This window comes from Corythoichthys intestinalis, chromosome 13 (genome assembly GCF_030265065.1).
Source record: "Corythoichthys intestinalis isolate RoL2023-P3 chromosome 13, ASM3026506v1, whole genome shotgun sequence".
Taxonomy (NCBI): domain Eukaryota; kingdom Metazoa; phylum Chordata; class Actinopteri; order Syngnathiformes; family Syngnathidae; genus Corythoichthys; species Corythoichthys intestinalis.
The window spans coordinates 45,310,846-45,333,195 of record NC_080407.1 but is presented as its reverse complement, the minus strand read 5'-3'; the positions used below and the strand labels follow the sequence as shown (position 1 = coordinate 45,333,195).

At 42.4% G+C, this 22,350-nt stretch overlaps 1 protein-coding gene across 1 annotated transcript; it reads right to left on the bottom strand.

Annotated features, from left to right (window-relative positions):
- Window positions 1-2,394: 2,394 nt before the first annotated feature.
- Window positions 2,395-19,210, bottom strand: mmp14a (matrix metallopeptidase 14a (membrane-inserted)). Its single transcript, XM_057855856.1, has 10 exons — window positions 18,908-19,210; window positions 8,728-8,876; window positions 8,532-8,654; window positions 8,146-8,453; window positions 7,910-8,071; window positions 7,713-7,852; window positions 5,813-5,951; window positions 5,575-5,725; window positions 5,394-5,509; window positions 2,395-5,322 (listed from the first exon to the last, which is right to left on the bottom strand). The coding sequence occupies exons 1-10, from the start codon at window positions 18,983-18,985 to the stop codon at window positions 5,006-5,008; spliced, it is 1,683 nt and encodes a 560-aa protein (XP_057711839.1). The 5' UTR covers window positions 18,986-19,210; the 3' UTR covers window positions 2,395-5,005.
- Window positions 19,211-22,350: the final 3,140 nt, after the last annotated feature.

Here is a 22,350-nt window from a genome sequence, read left to right as displayed (position 1 = left end):
ACTGAATGTTTAACTAATCGTTGTCATTTTTCTCGGGAATCTTTTGTTGACTTGTGATATGGTGACCCCGGATCCAGTTTGCCTCCTCGCCTGGGTCCCTCTGTGCTGTATGATTGCTAGACTTGGAATAAAGTGTCAACTTGTGTTTTGAAGCCTTTTCCCAATTTCCATTTTTTGATATGGAGACAGTACAAGGGGTTAAGACTAAGGGGAATGCGCAAGGTTTGGACTTTTGGCTGGGTTTTCGGTGTTCCGCCAGCCCAGGTCGTTGGAATTGTGCTAACGCTGTTCCGGCGGTTCGGCTAGCGCGATTCCGGCGAAAGCTGTTAGTGTTGACAGCAGGTGGCAGCAGAGGTTGAATGTCTTCCCCAAGGGAACAAATGAAGCAATGAAGCTTTGCAGCCAATTGGTTCAAAGCTTCATGGTGGTTCATTTGGTCGAAGACAGTCTTATGAGGCCACTGTCAAATAAATTGTTACCGGTTATTATCTTTTGGTGTAAGTATCCCATAATACAGTGCGGCTTATCTATGAACAAATGCCATTCTCATGTCAAATTTGGTGGGTGGCGGCTTATAGTCTGAAAATGACGGTACTTAACCTGCCATTGACGGTGATAGACGTCCAACCATGTGGCTCTTAAACAGTGAATTAATCAAGTTTATTTTAAGAAGACGTTCAATTCATTTGAAATGTGAGGCTAGCGGAGCTCCCACTTCAAATGGATTGGACATCTAGTGCCGTCAATGAGTACCATTTACCATTTAATATGTCTTTAAAATGCTGACTTGCCGAGAACGTTCCACGTGAGACCTTGATGTAACTATTTTTTTTCTTCTTCCAACCTCCCCCACTGGCCTTGTTTTGCTTTTGAGGAAATGAGAAGCAGATGTTGGCTATTGTGAGGCGGGGGAAGGGGCTGAGGTCTGTTTGAGCCATGACGGATCAGCTGACTGCAAAGGAAGTCAAAAATACTGCCATCAAAGTAAGTATTGGAGTTGTCTAAAGTTTCAAAATATAATTACTGAAATGTATCACAATTAAAGTGTGCCATGCCAGCGATTAGAGCAAGAGAGAGAGAGAGTTCCCTGCTACACTCAGGTTGAAGTGTCGAGAATTAGATTGTCTTAAGTGTTGTTAGATCCAGTGTGCCTTCATCACAGGTGAGTAAATGAAGCCAATTTTTATTGTTTGTATTCGGAAAAAGTTGGAACTACCATTCATGCAAATGCCTAAAAAAATGAAGTTTAAAAACAAACTAGAAACTGCAATTTCTGTTGAAACTAGAAACTGCAATTTCGGAAGAAATTACTTCTGGTCTTTGCCATGTGGAGATACAGATCTTAGCCCCAGCCTAGGTTGGTTTAGGGACAATTCGGGGACAATATCAGGTCACTTCCTGTCTATTTGGGGACATTTATGGGGCCTGGGATAATGATATCAGGTCATTTGGGAACATTTGGGAGGCGTGGCCTATTCATATCAGGTTATTTAGGAGCATTTGGGGGCGTGGCCTAGTCATATCAGGTCATTTATGAACATCTAGGGGGCGTGGCTGGATCATATCAGGTCATTTGGGAACATTTAGGGGGCGTCGCCTGGTCATATAAGGTCATTTGGCAATATTTGGGGGCCGTGGCCTGATCATATCAAGACATTTGGGGGCATGGCCTACTGATATCTGGGTATTTACTGTTGATTTGGGAACATTGTTTTTTTTGCTATTGAATATGAATGGGAAAAAATTTGGACGTTCATAGCCGTCAATGGCATCCAAGTACATTGGCATCTATAGAATGGAAAAATATGCCCGTCAATGGCATTAAACAGAGGAAATGCCATTAGAAAATGAATGGAAAATTTGGACGTCCATGTCCGTCAATGGCAGCACCCTCTATGAGCGTCAATGGAAGCGGGGAAGTTTGGGGGACACGTCCTGTTGATATCAGGTCATTTTCTGTTGATTTGGGGAAATTTTGTTTTTTGCCTATTGAAAATGAATGGGAAAAATTTAGGACATCCATGGTTGTCAATGGCATTGACTTACATAGGCGTCAATGGCATCGACGTACTTGGACGCCAGTTGGCTGTCATGGTAACTGGTCAAAAATCACATTAACCTATATTTTCCTGTCATTGAAAATGAATGGAAAATTTGGACGTACATGGCTGTCAATGGCATAGACGTGCATAGCTGTCAATGGCATTGACTTACTTGGATGCCAGTTGGCTGTCATGGTAACTGGTCAAAAATCACATGAAACTATATTTTCCCGCCATTGAAAATGAATGGGATATTTGGACGTACATGGCCGTCAATGGCATAGACGTGCATGGCTGTCAATGGCATCGACTTACTTGGACGCCAGTTGGCTGTCATGGTAACTGGTCAAAAATCACATGAACCTATGTTTTCCTGCCATTAAAAATGAATGGGAAATTTGGACATACATGGCTGTCAATGGCATCCCATTAGAAATGAAATGGCAAGATTTTGGCAAATTATGAGGGAATCGTAGGTTTTTCCCAAAGCCCCATCTAAAAAAAAAAATGAAAGCACAACAACAATCATTGGCTTTTATTGATACGCTCATAAATATAATGATCCTCCAATTCACTTTGATATGTTTTGTTTGAAGAAACCAAGCACCGTGTGTTCATAAATAGCATCGATTATCACATGCTAATGTCGGCTAACGTTTCAAATGAATCGCCTGATTGCTCGTTAAGACCATTGCCGCGCTGCGCCTCTGTCCAGCAGGACTCTCGACAATGTGCGGGGTGCAAAAGAAGGAACCGAAACACTAGGAGGCGACATACTTAAAATAATACGATAATTTACTTAAAAAATTGCACCGTATTGTCGGGAATTTCTCCGCGAGTTTCCCTTTCCGACCGAACGAGAATGTTTCTGTACCACGTGGACTATCTATGCAATGTTTTTCGCAAAATTGACAAACAAAAACTAAAATAAAACACACAAGAACAACAAAAAAATGCAGAAACGTTGTATCCCTGTCGTCGGTGTTAGCATTTAAAACGCGATATGTTTGGAATGTCGGATTACATGTTTTGCAATCTAACAGCAGTTCGAAAAAAGTCGGGCTTAAAAATGTTGTCACTCTTTCACTGCCATTGACAATAATAGACGTCCATTAATGTGGGTCTTAAAAAGCTAATCCAAACTCTGAGTTTATCATGAGTAGATGGCCAAAATGTGGCTAATATAAGCTAATTCATAGTCTGAGTTTATCATGGGTAGACGTCCAATTATATGGCTCTTAAAAGCCAATTCAAACTTTGAGTTTATTATGAGTAGATGTCCAATAATGTGATTCGGAAAAGCTAATTCAAATTCTTGAGTTTATCATTAGTACATGTCCAATAATGTGGTTCTTTAAAGCCAATTCAAACTCTGAGTTTATCATGAGCAGATTTCCAATAATGTAACTCCGAAAAGCTAATTCAAACCTTGAGTTTATCATGAGTAGATGTCCAATTATGTGGCTCTGAAAAGCTAATTAAAACTCTGAGTTTATGATGAATCAATGTCCAATAATGTGGTTCTAAAAAGCTAATTCAAACTCTGAGTTTGTCCAAGAGATGTCCAATAATGTAGCTAACAAAAACTAATTCAGACTGAGTTTATTAAGAGTAGATTCCAATAATGTGGCTCTTAAAAGCTAAAACAAACACTAAGTTTATCATGACTAGAAGTCCAATAATGTGGCTCTTAAAAGCTTATTTAAACTCTGAGTTTATCATGAGCCGATTTCCAATAATGTAACTCCGAAAAGCTAATTCAAACCTTGAGTTTATCATGAGTAGATTTCCAATTATGTGGCTCTGAAAATCTAATCATAACTCTGAGTTTATGATGAATCGATATCCAATAATGTGGCTCTTAAAACCTAATTCAAACTCTGAATTTACCATGAGTAGTTGTCCAATAATGTGGCTCTAGAAAGCTAATTCAAACTCTGAGTTTATTATAAGATGTCCAATAATGTGACTCTTAAAACCTCATCCAAACTCTGAGTTTATCATGAGTAGATATCTAATAAGGTGACTCTTAAAAGTGAATTCAAACTCAGGATTGAATTAACTTTTATTGATTAATCATTTACTTTATTTATTAATAAACTATGAGTTTACCATGTGGAAATGTCCAATAATGTGGCTAATAAAAACCAATTCAAACTCCGAGCTTATTAAGAGTAGATGTCCAGTAATGTCACTCTTAAAAGCTAATTCAAACTCTTGAGTTTATCATGAGTAGATGTCTTGTAATGTGGCTCTTAAAATCTAATTCAAACTATTTAAGTGATTCATGAGTAGATGTCCAATAATGCGGCTCTTAAAAGCAAATTCAAACTCTTAGTTTATGATGAATCGATGTCCAATAATGTAGCTCTTAAAAGCTAATTCAAACTCCGAGTTTATCATGAGTAGATGTCCATTTATGTGGCTCTGAAAATTTAACTCAAACTCTGAGTTTATCATGAGTAGATGTCATCTAGAGTCGTCAATGGCAGCTAACGAGTTCAAAGGCTTAAATTTCACTTGATGGAACCTGTAGGAGGGGCCTTAAGTTTGACATCATTGACTTTGAGTGGCGCTTCTTCTCCCGAGCTGTTGCGACCTGCTCATGACTTTAAAATCAGTGGCATCATTAGCAGGTTGCAACATAAAGACAGGAAGAGCAACAAAAAGGTTAGGCTGCAATGGCATTTTATGTTGATGGTCACTTCCACCCCCAAAACTTTGGAGCATGGAAGCAGTCTTTTTTTTCCCTTTTGGTTTTGATATCCCTTCTGAAGTCGAGCTTGCAGGTACAGTACATGTAAATAGTTAGGATTCTGGTTTCTACGTATTCTGTAGAAACCAGCCAAACTTTTGGACATCCCGATCGTCCGTGCTAGTGCCGTCCCGTCTCCCATTTTGCATCTTCATCTGGCCCTCGCTGACTCATTTTTGGGTCCTTAACGTCCATAAAGTACCGGTACCTAAACCTTGTCCAGAAGTGATCTCTGGCAGTAAAGGAGGCGCCGAGGCGTGCCGTACTTTCTGAAGAAGAGTAGCGCCCCCAGGGTGATCACCACAAGAATTAAAAGGAGGAGCGGGATCACTACGGCAACCGGTCCGATGCCGCCCTCGGCTTCGTCCACCTCTAGGATGATCACCTCTTCGCGACCCTTCTTGGGCTCGTCGCCCTCGCAGCCCATCCAGTCACTCAGCACGGATTTGGGGTATCCGGACTCCACCTTCATGTACTGGTTGTTGAACTTCCAATACTTGTTGGCTTTGTAGAAGTACGTGTAAGCTGAAGGAAAGAGTACTTGGTCACTTGGGCTTGGGAGAAGAACTCCAATTTGGCTCGTTTTGTTTACTCACATCCATCCTCGCTCATGATGGCGGCTTTGATGTTGTCTGGCGCGCCGCTCCACGTGCTGATCGGCTTGGGATAACCAGTATCAACCGTGCGAGTCCTTTCGTTGAAGCGGTAGTACCTGCATGGAACGAATGATGGTTTCCAAATTGATTCGCTCAAGAAGATGACAAGTGCCAAACTTACTTAGTGCCTCTGAAGAAGTATGTTTGTCCCGTGGGGGTGTAGAAGAGAGCTGCATCCATTTTGTCTTTAGGCAGACCGGTCCCGATGTCTTTGAGGTTCTTCGGTGAATCCTTCTCCATGGTGGCTTCGCTGAACACCCAGTACTTGTCACCTGTCGATTATAGATCATTACAGAAACCAAGATCTAAGGAAACAAAACAGAAATTACGCATTTCTATTGATTTTCCATGGAGCTTACCCTTAAAGAAGATGAATTTCCCGTCGTCTCGCTCGTACGCGGCATTGATGTTGGAAGGAAGACCTTTCCAGAAGTGGCTAATGGCCATGGGGTAGCCCGGAAGCACTTTGTTGTTGCGTACACGCCAAAACCAGTTGTCCTAGAAGGACATTCAGCATGAGAAGTTCATCTGGTCCATCAATCCATCCATCCATCCATCCATCCATCCATCCATCCATCCATCCATCCATCCATCCATCCATCCATCCATCCATCCATCCATCCATCATCTTTCGCTTGTTCCAGGGTCGGGTTGCAGGGGCAGCAGCTTTAACAGGGAAGCCCAGACTTCCCTCTCCCTAGCCACTTCAACCAGCTCCTCCGGCGAGATCCCAAGGCGTTCCCAGGCCAGCCGAGAGACGTAGTCTCTCCAGCGTGTCCTGGGTCGTCCCCGAGGCCTCCCGCCGGTGGGACATGCCAGAACACCTCTCCGGGGAGGCGTCCAGGAGGCATGCAAACCAGATGCCCGAGCCACCTCAGCTGGCTCCTCTCTACGCGGAGGAGTAGCGGCTCGACGCCGAGTCCCTCTCGGTTGACCAAGCTTCTCACTCTATCTCTAAGGGAGAGCCCGGACACCCTGCGGAGGAAACTCATTTCGGCCGCTTGTATCCATGATCTTGCCCTTTCGGTCACGACCCACAGCTCGTGACCATAGGTGAGGGTAGGAACGTAGATCGACTGATAAATCGAGAGCTTTGCCTTTTGGCTCAGCTCCTTCTTCACCACTACGGACCGGTGCAGAGTCCGCATTACTGCAGACGCTGCAACGTGCCGCCTGTCGATCTCCCACTCCCTCCTACCCTCACTCGTGAAAAAGTCCCCAAGACACTTGAACTCCTCCACTTGGGGCAGGATCTCATCCCCGACCCGGAGGAGACATTCCACCCTTTTCAGACTGAGGACCATGGTCTCGGATTTGGAGGTGCTGATCTTCATCCAGACCACTCCACTGAGAGTTGGAGGTCACGGCTTGATGAAACCAACAGCACCACATCATCTGCAAAAACCAGAGATTCAATGCTGAGGTCACCAAAACGGACCCCCTCAACACTTTGGCTGCGCATAGAAATTCTATCCATAAAAATTATGAACGGAATCGGTGACAAAGGGCAGCCTTGGCAGAGTCCAAACCTCACTGGGAATGAATTCGACTTACTGCCGGCAATGCGGACCAAACTCTGACACCGGTTGTACAGGGACCGAACAGCCCTCACCAAGGGGCTGGGTACCCCGTACTCCCGGAGCACCCCCCACAGGACTCCCCGAGGCACACGGTTGAACGCCTTCTCCAGATCCACAAAACACATGTAGATTGGTTGGGCAAACTCCCATACACCCTCGAGGACCCTGCTGAGGGTGTAGAGCTGGTCCACTGTTCCACGACCGGGACGAAAACACAGGACTCCCCGAGGCACACGGTTGAACGCCTTCTCCAGATCCACAAAACACATGTAGATTGGTTGGGCAAACTCCCATACACCCTCGAGGACCCTGCTGAGGGTGTAGAGCTGGTCCACTGTTCCACAACCGGGACGAAAACCACACTCCTCCCCCTGAATCAGAGATTCGACTTCTCGACGGACTCTCCTCTCCAGCACCCCTGAATAGATTTTACCAGGGAGGCTGAGGAATGTGATCCCTCTATAATTGGAACACACCCTCCGGTCCCCCTTCTGAAAAAGGGGGACCACCACCCCGGTCTGCCAATCCAGAGGCACTCTCCCTGGTGTCCACGCGATGTTATAGAGGCGTGTCAGCCACGACAGCCCTACAACATCCAGAGCCTTTAGGAACCCCGGGCCGATCTCATCTACGCCCGGGATGCCATCATCTGGTCCACACGTTTCAAAGATGACAATACCTTAAAGACGAATTTCTCTCCTCTGAGAATGGCGATTGTGTCAAAATGTCCCTCGCAGATATCTGGGCCGTTTTCTGGTCTATTGGGACGGGAGGACTTGGTAGGTCTAGGTGGAGGTGGAGGAGCTCCAGTCTTGGTACCTGTTGGAGAATTGTTTAAAATTCAAATGATACCATGACATTTCTGCAGTTTTCTACCGTAAATGGCTTGGATTCCTCTGCGGTCATCGTCCGGAAGCTGGAAGTTTTCCGTGTCCATCCACTGGTAGAAGGGGGCCATGATGGCAGACGGGTTGTTGGAGTGCTCCAAACCCAAAGCGTGACCCAACTCGTGGACTGCTACCAGGAAAACATCGTTCCCTTTGTAAGAAAGAACAGTGTGTCGTTCAATTTCTGGGGAAACGAATCCATTAAGAGAACAGTCTTTGTCTTACCACCCTGGTCCACGTTCCCGCTGGTCCAAGGCTCGGCGAGGTCAAAGTGCGTGTCTCCCCCGATCCCCTGACCGGGGAAGTAGGCGTGAGCCAGGAAGCCGCCCTCGCCATCAAATGGCGTACTGTCACCGTGGAAGCCCTCAGCGAAGGACAGCATGATGTCCGCGTACTTGTCCACCTTGCCCCGGATGTGACTGTACGGGATCTCTCTGAAGGTAATAGGGATGGCACTCTCCCACACTTTGAATGCCTTGCGGATGGCTTCATAGGTCGCGTGTTCACCAACTTTTGGCGTGTAGTTCTGAATACTACCGCCAGAGAAAACGATTTAGAAACAAATCGAAAAAAGATGTCCAAAAAAAAATCACAGTTTGTGTGATCCTGACCTGTAAGTCACCTCAGATTTGTCCCACTTCAATCCCTGCACCGCATAGCGCTTCCTCCTCAGGTTGCTTTTGAGCGCCGGTCCAAATTTGTCTGGAACGCCGCACCGCGGACGGCTCATCGCCCTGTCGACGGTCAAAACAAAGCATTGTGAGTCGGATCTCTGAAGGGTTTTTCAGACCTCTTCCGGAGACTCACTGTAACGTGTCGGCGTCTATCGAGCCCGTGACGGTCAAACCGTAGAAACGCTGCATTGCCGCAATAGCCGTCTCGACAGACTGCGGCGAACGCAGAGCCTGTGCTCTGACGTCACCGGGAGGTAGGTAGCCATATTGCTGGAGCCACGCCTTTGAGACAAAATAGGGAACAGAGATAACTCCTTGTTAGGTTCAATTGTTTTTAGGAGTCTCTTTTCAAACAAATTTTTCCTGCGGGTGTTCCGTTATGTCTGCGTCCCGACGCTTCTCGGGTCAGACCACACAGATTGCCCCGCGCCAAATCCAAACATCATCATCTGAGAAAACTTTAGTCACCGCGACCCACAAGTCTGTCTGGACTCCCGCAGCCAAAGACAACTCACAGTGTTGGAAAAGTAATGGAGTCCGTCCTCTCACTGTTACTGGGTCAAACAAATCCACCGTTTATTTTTACACATGAGAGGCGCACCCTTTTTTACGCTTCTAGCGCACTCGTTTCGAAACGATGATAGATGTTGAATCGTGTGGCTCGAAATTTAACGTGAAAAACATCCAATTCAGTTGGCAGGGGATAAATGAACATTAGCACGGTTAGTGGCAGCCAATTAGTTAAGATGCTAAATCTTGAGTCATGGGACATTAAATGTCTATGGCGGAAAACAAGGTTGAAAAAGCAGTTTCTGCTCTTGCACCCAAAAGAGCCAAAAGAACTGTTGTGGTTGATCGGACAATATGTCTCCAGTGGTATGAAAAAGTATCTGAACCTTTTGGAATTTCTCATATTTCTGCATAAAATCACCATCAAACGTGATCTGATCTTTGTTAAAAACAGTGTGTGCTTTAACTAAAACCACCCAAACATTTATAGGTTTTCATATTTTAATAAGGACAATATGCAAACAATGACATCAGGGGTAGGTAAAAAAAAGTAAGTGGAGCCTCTGCCAAAGGATGCTTAAAGAGCAATCGAAACCAATTTTTACCAAACAATTTAAGTCAGGTGTGTTCCCAATCATTGATGAGTGGTGTAAAGCTGCCCTGCCCACTATAAAATACATGCCTGGTAAGACTTGTCTGATGTGCATCATGGTTCAGTCAAAAGAGCTGTCTGAAAACCTGCAGTGCAGGATTTGAGTCCCTGGCGGCGCATGGCGCATTGTGTTACTAATAGTACTCAGGTCTCTGTAGGTCACTCGCTAGGTGCCCCCCGTGTGGTTCTGGGATATTTGCTCACCGTTCTTGTTATCATTTTGATGCCACGGGGTGAGATCTTGCATGGAGCCCCAGATCGAGGAAGATTATCAGTGGTCTTGTATGTCTTCCATTTTCTAATAATTGCTCCACAGTTGATTTCTTTACACCAAGTGTTTTACCTATTGTAGATTCAGTCTTCCCAGCCTGGTGCAGGTCTACAATTTTGTCTCAGGTGTTCTTCGACAGCTCTTTGGTCTTGGCCATAGTGGAGTTTGGAATGTGACTGACTGAGGTTGTGGACAGGTGTCTTTTATACAGATAATGGGTTAAAACAGGTGCCATTAATTCAGGTAACGAGTGGAGCCTCGTTAGACCTCGTTAGAAGAAGTTAGACCTCTTTGGCAGCCAGAAATCTTGTTTGTTTGTAGGTGACCAAATACTTATTTTCCACTCTAATTTGGAAATAAATTCTTTAAAAATCAAACAATGTGATTTTCTGTTTTTTTCCCCATATTCTGTCTCTCATGGTTGAGGTTTACCCATGTTGACAATTACAGGACTCTAATCTTTTCAAGTAGGAGAATTGGTGGTTGACTAAATACTTCTTCCCCACTTTGCTTAAATATCTGCAGAAATGTGAGGGGTGTACTCACTTTTGTGATACACTGTAGCATTGCTATGTACTCTTACTAGGAAAACCTAGTAATGCAGGTTTTCTTCTCAAGTCTGCAGCAGTTTTATACTGGAAATAGGGGAGGGATAGAGTGAACCGGGACACACACGGCTACCTGTTGGTGGTGTGGTAACACCGAACAAGGTCCGCTTATGTCGACAGATTTCCCGCAGATTCTCCTTAAAATTATCGTTGGCTTAATTAAATCATTTAAAAGATGATGCATTTTAGGGACTTTTGTTCTGAGGGACTTGAACATATGATTCATCCTCTTCACGGCTTCCTGACTGCCGCCACTGTTAAACCCCCGACGCCAATGGAGCAGGCGCCATCAAAGCTTCTATTTATCGAGACGCGAACATGGCTGCTATTGTTGGCCTCGTGTGGCCGGTGGGCTGGCAGCCCTCGCTTTGGGTAAACACACACCTGAGAGTGGGCAGTGTGTCTGCGGATGCGTATTCGCAGTAAAACATGAGTCGTGTCATGTCGAGTAGCGGGAGAGTGTTTTGAGGGGACTTTTGCGGCACGTCTTAGAGCATTTGTTCAAGGTGCTACTAGCATGACGCGTTGTCAATGTGGTTGTCCGACTTTTGTTATCACTAGGTCGAGTTTTCATGACTTGAGTCTTGGTCTTGGACTGACATTACCTTGGCATTCCACTTCCATAGAAGCTACTTTTTTTCCTCATTTTGAATCCTGCGGCTTCTAGTCTAGTGCGGTTTATTTGTTGATTTATTGGGTTAATAGGTAACACTTTATTTGACAGCGGCGTCATAAGACTGCCATTAGACCATCATAATTATGACACTATTGTGGGCATTAATGAATGCATACTGTATGGTAGATGTCATTAAGTGTCATCCGGCAAATTATGTCACTAGCTCCTTTTATGTCCAGTTCGGATCTTTTACATCCATTCAAAATTGAGGTAATTTGCCAGATGATACAAAATAACAACTGTCAAAAGCATTCATTGATGCGCATGGCAGTGTCATGTCATAAGTATGGTGGTCTAATAACAGTTTTATGGCGCTACTGTCAAATATAGTGTTAACAAACACCGTAGCTAGCAGTTAATGAAACAATTGGAACAGTAACTGAAGAAATAATTAGCACAGAACATGAGTTTTGATTGTCATTTACATCTGTAGTGTTGCAATGCATGCTAGGAGGCATGTTGGACGACAACAGTGTTGACAGCAGGTGGCAGCAGAGGTTGACTGTCTCCCCAAAGGGAGCAGTGGTGGCCAAGTGAAGCTTCTTGAAGCAATGAAGCTTTGCAGCCAATGAGTTCAAAGCTTCATGGTGGTTCATTTGGTCTTATGACAGTTTTTTGGCGCCACTGTCAAAAAAGTGTTAGCAAATACCAAGGGCGTAGATTTGCATACTTGATTTGCAACTTTTCAGGATGCTCAAATTGTTTTATGGCGCTACTGTCAAATATAGTGTTAACAAATACCGTAGCTAGCAGTCAATGAAACAATTGGAACAGTAACTGAAGAAATAATTAGCACAGAACTTGAGTTTTGATTGTCATTTACATTTGTAGCGCTACAATTTATGCTAGGAGGCATGTTGGATGACAACAGTCTTGACAGCAGGTGGCAGGAGAGGTTGACTGTATCCCCAAAGTGAGCAGTGGTGGCCAAATGAAGCTACTTGAATCAATGAATGGTGGTTCATTTGGTCTTATGACCGTCTTATGGCACCACTGTCAAATAAAGTGTTCCTAACTTCCTGTACCACCAAATTTTAAGCAGTAATAATGATATAATAATAATGAATTCAGTTAGATTGTCTTCCCATATGTTGTAAGGATAGAATATATAGACTAAACCCTCCCAATTTTAAGTGAATTGTTTGCATGATGTTCAGACTTACATGTCACCCACTTCAAAGAGAAAGGACATTTGAAGTTTTTTTCGGCCAGCAGTAGCCACTGTAAGTAATGTAAAAAGACGTCAATGTGGTGGAGGTGGGGAACACGCCACTAATTTTGCTACTGAAAGTCCGACTTGCATCAGAGTTAGCGTTACATTAAATTGTGTGAACTTGCTAACCAGTAAATCTTGAGTAGAAAGCTGCTTCGAGGGAAGCGTCATCCTGTATGTGTTGATTACTGTTAACGTTAATTATACTGTGCATTTATTAATTAAAATGTATTTTCTACATTATATATCTAAAAAATATTTTTATTTGCATCTTATGCATACATTTTACCCCCCAATAAAAAACAACCACTGTAAATTTCCTTTTTAGTGTCGCTACCAATGTTGAGACCAAACCTACGCCCTTGCCCAATACCATAGCTAGCAATTAATGAAACAATCGGAACAGTAACTGAATAAATAATTCGCACAGAACATGAATTTGGATTGCAATTTACATCTGTAGCGCTGCAATGCATGCTAGGAAGCATGTTGGATGACAACAGTGTTGACAGCAGGTGGCAGCAGAGGTTGACTGTCTCCCGTAAGGGAGCAGTGAGGCCAAATAAAGCTTCTTGAAGCAATGAAGCTCTGCAGCAAACTTGCAGGCATCTTAAGACTGTCATAAGACTAAATGAACCACCATGAAGCTTTGAATGACAGCCTTAAGACGAAATGACTGCCATAAGACTAAATGAACCTTCATGAAGCTTAGAACCAATTGTCAGCAAAGCTTCATGAAGGTTCATTTAGTCTTATGACAGTCATTTAGTCTTACCAATTGCAACCAATTGATTCAAAGCTTCATGGTGGTTCATTTAGTCTTATGACAGTCTTAAGATTAGATGACTGTCATGAGACTAAGTGAACCACCATGAAGCTCATTTAGTCTTGTGAGTCTTATGACAGTCCCTTAGTCTTAAGACTGTTATTCAAAGCTTCAAGGTGGTTCATTTAGTCTTTTGACAGTCTTAAGACTAAATGACTGTCATAAGACTAAATGAACCACCATGAAGCTTAGAACCAATTGGCAGCAAAGCTTCATGGTGGTTCATTTAGTCCTATGACAGTCATTTAAGACTAAATGACTGTCATAAGACTAAATGAACCTTCATGAAGCTTAGAACCAATTGTCAGCAAAGCTTCATGGTGGTTCATTTAGTCCTATGACAGTCATTTAAGACTAAATGACTGTCATAAGACTAAATGAACCTTCATGAAGCTTAGAACCAATTGTCAGCAAAGCTTCATGGTGGTTCATTTAGTCTTATGACAGTCATTTAGTCTTAAGACTGTCATAAAACTAAATGAACCAATTGCAACCAATTGATTCAAAGCTTCATGGTGGTTCATTTAGTCTTATGACAGTCTTAAGATTAGATGACTCATAAGAGTAAATGAACCACCATGAAGCTTCATGGTGGTTCATTAAGTCTTATGACAGTCATCCAGTCTTAAGACTGTCATCAGACTAAAGCCACCATGAAGCTTCATGGTGGTTCATTTACTCTTATGACAGTCATCTAATCTTAAAACTGTCATAAGACTAAATGAACCACCATGAAGCTTTGAATCAATTGGCTGCAAAGCTTCATGGTGGTTCATTTGGTCGAACACATTCTTATGATGCCGCTGTCAAATAAAGTGTTACCGGTTGATAGCTTTTGGTGTAAATCTCCCATACTCCAGTGAGGACATCTGCGGCTTATAGTCCAGTGCGGCTTATCTATGAACAAATGCCATTTTCGTGTCAAATTTGGTGGGTGGCGGGCTTATAGTCCAAAAATTACGGCATGTCCTTGAAATGTGACTCTCTTTTTGAACCGAACAAGGGGTTAAGGAGAAAAAGCAGGTGTCCTATTTCATGAGGCAAGGTCAAGATATTAGACTTGGTGGCGGTAGGAAAGTATACGGGACTTGGAAGTGTTACTGAATCTCAATTTGAGCAGAGTCAGTTGTTCCTCTGTCCATGCCAGCGGAAAAAAAGAAGTCACGTGTCTGCGGAATCTGACATTACTTTTATTTCCGCGCCTGGGTGACCCAGTTAATGCCAGAACTGCCTTATTTAAACTTTGTCTTCATCTTCAGACTCGGTCGCTGGAGGTCTTGACGGCCCGACCAGGCGTTGTCTTTGATGCTAACGTACAATTGAACCCAGATGGTTCTGAACCGCTGGGATCATCACTTTTACACCCGTTTGTTTTCATTGCTACCCACTTCCTTCACGTACAGGGTCGAGCTAAGCACTTTTATTAGACAAATAGCTGTGGTTGTAAGTAACCCAGTAGAAATACTTCATTACTGTACCTATGTGGACTCTGGACTAGAACTATCCCATGGTAAGTTTTAGTGGATAAGCATTTATTTCGTACATAGTCAGTACTTTTAGTAAAACCCGAGGCTGAAATCTGATCTCAGAGGGAATCTGGAAATGTGTTTCTCATCGCATTTCTTAGAAGGTTGAGCAATTGCAGGAATTGCCTCAATGTGACTTCTTTATGTGGCTTAGCAGTTCGCTCACTATCACGGCCCCATCGTTTAATCACATGCTTTCGCATGCAGGTGATGCAACGTCGTGGCACTATTTTCGACGATGCCATGAACAGATATGACTCTTTAACCGCAAGTGGGTTTCTCGTGGTGAGTGACTAAGAACATCCTTTGGTGCTGCATCCTGCCGTCAAGCAAAAATATGTGATTCACTTCCTCTCATGGTTGCTTATGGACTAACAGCACATATAAGTACATCTTTTAAACATATTTAGGTTTTGTGAGGCATTTTCAAAAGATTAACTACCATAAATTTTGGACTATAAGCCCGCCACCCACCAACTTTGACACGGAAACGGCATTTGTTTATACTAGATAAGCCGCACTGGACTATAAACCGCTGCTGTCCTTACTGTATTATGGGATATTTACACCAAAAGATATTAACCGGTAACACTTCATTTGTCAAATGAACCACCATGAAGCTTTGAACCAATTGGCCGCAAAGCTTCATTGCTTCAAGAAGCTTCATTTGGCCATCACTGCTCCCTTTGGGGAGACAGTCAACCTCTGCCAACGCTGTTGCCGTTCAACATGCCTCCTAGCATGCATTGCAGCGCTACAGATGTAAATAACGACCAAAAATCATGTTCTTTGCTAATTATTTCTTCCAGTTGTTTCATTAATTGCTAATTATGGTATTTGGTAACACTTTATCTGTCAGTGGTGCCATGAGACTGTCATAAGACCATGATAATTGACACTGCCATGAGCTTGAATGAATGCTTATGACACATGTAATTTAGTGTCATCCGTAAAATTATCTCACTTTTCGAGCTGGACATAAATGACACAATTTGCCAGATGACACTTCAAGACATCTGTCATAAGCATTCATTAATGCCCATGATAGTGTCATGTCATCATTATGATGGTCTAATGGCAGTCTCAAGGCGCCACAGACAGTCAACCTCTGCTGCCACCTGTTGACATTATTGTTGTCATCCAACATGCTTCCTAGCATGCATTGCAGCGCTGCAGATGTAAATAACAATCACAATTCATGTTCTGTGCTAATTATATCTTCAGTTACTGTACTAGTTGTTTCATGAAGTGCTAGTTATGGTATTTACTAACACTTTATTTGACACTGGCACCATAGGACTGTCATAGGATCAAATGAACCACCATAAAGCTTTGAACCCATCGCCTGTAAAGCTTCATTGTTTCATGAAGCTTCATTTAGCCATAACTTGTCCCTTGGGGGAGACAGAAACCTCTGCTGCCACCTGTTGTCAACACTGCTGTCGTCCAACATGCCTTCTAGCATGCATTGCAGTGCTAATGATGTAAATAACAATCAAAATTCATGTTCTGTGCGAATTATTTCTTCAGTTACTGTTCTAGTTGTTTCATGAATTGCTAGTTGCGGTATTTGTCAACATTTTATTTGACAGTGGTATCATAAGACTGTCTTCGAACAGATGAACCACCATGAAGCTTTGAACCAATTGGCTGCAAAGCTTAATTGCTTCAAGAAGCTTCATTTGGCCATCACTACTCCCTTAGGGTGGACAGTCAACCTCTGCTGCCACCTGCTGTCAACACTGTTGTCATCCAACATGCCTCCTAGCATGCATTGCAACTCTACAGATGTAAAGGACAGTCAAAATTCATGTTCTTTACTGATTATTTCTTCAGTTGCTGTTCTAGTTGTTTCGTTAATTGCCAGTTATGGTATTTGGTGACACAAATTTTTTTTACAGAAAGTAAGTCGCAAGCATCTCAAAAAGACATGGAAGTGACACAAAATGCACTTGTTGCCTGCCATTAACAATGATAAACGTCCAATTCAGTTATACAACGACTGGATTCACTTACCGTAACTTTCGCACGATAAGGCGCACCTGACTATAAGCCGCCACCCACCAAATTTGGCATGAAAACGGCATTTGTTCAGAGATAAGCCGCACTGGACTATCAGATGCGGCTGTCTTAACTGTGTTATGGGATCTTTACACCAAAAGAGATTAACCGCTAACACTTAATTTGAATGCGGCATCATAGGGCTGTCATAAGAACCATCATGAATTCATTGCTTCAAGAAGCTTCATTTGGCCCTCACTGCTCCCTCGGGGCAGACAATAAACCTCTGTTGCCATCTGCTGTCAACACTGTTGTCATCTAACATGCCTCCTAGCTTGCATTGCAGCACTACAGATGTAAATTGCAATCCAAATTCGTGATCTGTGCGAATTATTTCTTCAGTTACTGGTCCAGTTGTTTAATGAATGGCTAGTTATGCTGTTTGGTAACACTTTATTTCACAGTTGTGCCATAAGAGTGTCATAAGACCAAATGAACTACCATAAAGCTTTGAACCAATTGGCTGCAAAGCTTAATTGCTTCAAGAAGCTTCATTTGGCCATCACTACTCCTTTAGGGTAGACAGTCAACCTCTCCTGCCACCTGTTGTCAACACTGTTGTCGTCCAACATGCCTCCTAGCATGCATTGCAGCGCTTCAGAATGGCGAGATAGTGTAAAGCGCTTTGAGCGCCTTGAAAGGTGGAAAAGCGCCAAATAAGTATAACACCATTTACCATTCAGATGTAAATAGCAATCAAAATTCATGTTCTATGTGAATTATTTCTTCAGTTACTGTTCTAGTTGTTTAATGAATTGCTAGTTACGGTATTTGTCAACATTTTATTTGACAGTGGTATCATAAGACTGTCTTCGACCAAATGAACCACCATGAAGCTTTCAACCAATTGACTAAAAAGCTTCATTGCTTCAAAAAGCTTCATTTGGCCACCACTACTCCCTTGGGGGAGACAGTCAACCTCTCCTGCCACCTGTTTTTAACACTGTTGTCGTCCAACATGCCTCCTAGCATGCAATGCAGCACTACAGATCTATATAACAATCAAAAATCTTCCTCTGTGCTAATTATTTCTTCAGTTGCTGTTCCAGTTGTTTCACAAATTGCTAGTTATGGCATTTGGAAACACTTTATTTGACAATAGCGCAATAAGACTGTTATAAGACCATCATAATTATGACATGACACTGCCATGAGCATTAATGAATGCTTATGACAGATGTCATTTTGTGTCAACCTGTAAATTATCTCACTTTTCAAGGGATGTAAAAGAGCCGAACAGTACATAAATAGAGTGACTTAGTGAATTTGTTGAATGACACTTGATGACATCTGTCATAAGCATTCATTAATAGTGCCATAATTGTGACGGTCTTATGGCAGTCTTATGACGCCACTGTCAAATAAAGTGTGACCTATGAACCCAAATAAATAAACAAATAAGCCAGAGGATTCAAAATGAGCGAAAAAATTACTGTAATATAATGCCTAAGGTACCAAAAAGCTGGTTTAACAACTGTGGTGCCAACTCCCCTGACTTGAACCCTATTGAAAACCCATGAATTTAATTCCGCTATTCAATCCCACATAAATTCCCTGAACCGAATACCCTTATTTTATATAATTTGTACGAAATTCTACTTCGAAGTCAACGAATCACATCGGTCTCGTATATTCACGCTAATTGTCTACACAGGCAGATGAAAAGCATTGAACTCCCTCCCCCGGTGGAAAAAAAGACAAAACTACTCCCTTATGTCGCTACTAGAGAAAGCAGAACAAGCTACGATAAACATGTCGCAACAAGAAAATACATCATCGTGATTAGCATTCCAAGAAGTTTCTAAAATAGCCTTCATTGGAATCGGCTTTTTCCATACACTGGAGCATCCGTTTGCATAGTGGCATGGCTATGGAAAAATTCCGATCGGACGGGCGGGGGTGATTTCTTGAGCTCTCGACCAGATTAAAAATTTAGTAAACTATTATAATATGATGTGACCGTGACTTACCTCTGCCCTTAACACATCCGCGGTCACCGAAAAGCAGCAGATGGCGCAGGCTAAGACGATAAGTGAGAGCGGCACCATTTTTTTTTCTCCTCCTGGCTGAACAATACACAAGTCTTCCCGGATAATCCTTAGAAAAACTAACTCGTGCGACTCTTGAAAGCAACGCCGGAGTCAAATCTGAACTGAGAACTCCAGACAAAGCGATGAAATCATCCCATCTGTTGTTTCTAAACTTCTCCCCCTCTTTCCTGGATTGTCTTAGAGCGTGTGTGGACGTGGTCAGAGCGATGGATAAGCCTTAGGGTCCTCCTCCAGATGTGTGTGTGGATTTTTTTAACTCCCTCTCTCCCTCCCTGCACAGATACGTATGCTCAGATAACGTCACAGGCACGATTTTGGATGTATTTTCATGTTTCTCATCACATTAACAGTGTTAGGCAGAGAGTTGTTCCGATCATGTTTTTTTGCTCCCGATACGATCGTTTTAATTTGAGTATCTGCCGATCCCGATATTTCCCGATCCGATTGCTTTTTTTTTTTGTGCTCCCGATTCAATTCCAATCATTCCCGATCATATACATTTTGGCATTGCATGAAGAAAAAAATGAATAAAACTCGGACGAATATATACATTCACCATACAGTACATAAGTACTTTATTTGGTCATTATGACATTAAATCCTCAAGGTGGCATTTACATTATTAACATTCTTTCTGTGAGAGGGATCCACGGATAGAAAGACTTGTAATTCTTAAAGGATAAATGTGACTTTGTATATTGTGACTAAATATTGCCATCTAGTGTATTTGTTGAGCTTTCAGTAAATGACACTGTAGCCATTTAACTCTTCTGCCCAAATGCATGATGGGAAGTGCAACCATGACTGTGCGTCGTGGTACCAATTGATATATCTTCTCTGCATTGGGAAATAACATAGGGTGTTTAGAAAAACATCAACTATTACCTTTCTTCCCCACATTGCTTCCCACGGTTATTCTAATCGTTAGGAGAGGGACTGTAAGGCTTTAGCCATTTAAAAAAAGGCTCCAAAGCTTGCCAAAATTCACTCTACTCATTTTACGCTGCCTTTTAGCTCTATATACTGTATGGGTAAAACGTCGCCATTATATATTGAATGCGACAATGCGTGAGTGGGTCGTGCAGCGCATGCGTTAATTGCGTTAAATATTGTAACGTGATGAATGTAAAAAATATTCATTCTCGCCGTTAACGCGATAAATTTGATAACCCTACCTTAAGCTTAAACTAAAGACTCTGGAAGAGTGTAACACATTATGTCTGTAACGTTAAATACAATTAGAAAACGATTTAATTAAAAAAAAATATATATATATATATATATATATATATATATATATATATAAAAGGCATGTCCGATATTTTTTTGCCGATTCCGATACTTTGAAAATGACGTGATCGGGCCCGATCGATCGGCATCCCGATCGATCGGGACATCTTTAACAAATACTGTTTTAAAATAGGCCATTCATTGAAGGTGCGCCTTATACTCCGATGTGCCTGACATATGGATCATTAGTAGTTAATCATGGCACAACATTTCGTTTAGCTCAGCTCCATCTTGTGGATGCATTACGCAACGCCAACTACTACCACTACGACTACTATTACTGCGCCTTATAATGCAGTGCGCCTTATACATGAAAACAGTTTTAAAAATAAGCCACTCATTGAAGGTGTGCCTTATACTCCGATATGTATTATATATGGATCAATATTAGTTAATCATGGCACAACATTTCGTTTAGCTTTGCTCCATTTTGTGGATGCATGACGCAACGCCAACTACTACCACTACGACTACTATTACTGTGCCTTATAATGCAGTGCGCCTTATACATGAAAACAGTTTTAAAATAAGCCATTCATTGAAGGTGTGCCTTATACTCCGATGTGTATTATATATGGATCAATATTAGTTAATCATGGCACAACATTTCGTTGAGGTCAGCTCCATCTTGTGGATGTATTACGCAACGCCAACTACTACCACTACGACTACTGCGCCTTGTAATGCAGTGCGCCTTATACATGAAAACAGTTTTAAAATAAGCCACTCATTGAAGGTGTGCCTTATACTCCGATGTGTATTATATATGGATCAATATTAGTTAATCATGGCACAACATTTCGTTGAGCTCAGCTCCATCTTGTGAATGTATTACGCAACGCCAACTACTACCACTACGACTACTACTACTGCGCCTTATAATGCAGTGCGCCCTATGCATGAAAACGGATTTAAATAATCCCATTCATTGAAGGTGCGCCTTATACTCCGATGTGCCTCATATATGGATTAATATTGGTTAATCATAGCACGACATTCCATTTAGCTACTACTACTGCGCCTTATAATGCAAAGTGCCCTATGCATGAAAACGGATTTAAAATATCCCATTCATTGAAGGTGCGCCTTATACTCCGATGTACCTCATATATGGCTCAATATTAGTTAATCATGGCATGACATTCCTTTTAGCTACTACTACTGCTCCTTATAATGCAGTGTGCCTTATACATGAAAACGGTTTTAAAATTAGCCACTCATTGAAGGTGTGACTTATACTCCGATGTGCCTTGTATCAGAATCACTATTAGTTGATCATGGCAAGACGTTCCGTTTCGCTCAGCTCCATCTTGTGGATGCATAACGCAACGCCAACTACTATTACTACTACAAGTAATACTACTGTGCCTTATACATGAAAACGGTTTTAAAGTAGGCCACTCATTGAAGGTGCGCCTTATACTCCGATGTGTCTTATATGTGGATCAATATTAGGTAATCATAGTAGACATTCCGTTAAGCTCAGCTCCATCAGGTGGATGCATAACGCAATACCAACCACTACTACGACTACTACTACTACTGCCCCTTATAATGCAGTGTGTCATATACATGAAAATGGAATTAAAATTGGCCATTCATTGAAAGTGGGCTTTATACTCCAATACCCCTTGTATCAGGATCAATATTAGTTAATCATGGCACAACATTCCGTTTAGCTCAGCTCCATCTTGTGGATGCATAACACAACGCCAACAACAACTACTATGACTAATACTACTGCGCCTTGTAAAACAGTGCGTGTTATACATGAAAACGGTTTTAAAGTAGGCCACTCATTGAAAGTGCGCTTTATACTCCGGTGTTTCTTATGTATGGATCAATATTAGTTCATCAAAGCATGACATTCCGTTTAGCTCAGCTCCATCTGGTGGATGCATAACGCAACTCCAACCACGACTACGACTACTGCTGTGCCTTATAATGCAGTGCGCCTTATACATGAAAACGGTTGAAAATAGGCCACCGATTGAATGTGCGCCTTATACTCCAATGTGCCTTATAGAGCAGGAAATACAGCAAATGTTTATTTTCTCTGCAGTGAAACCTAT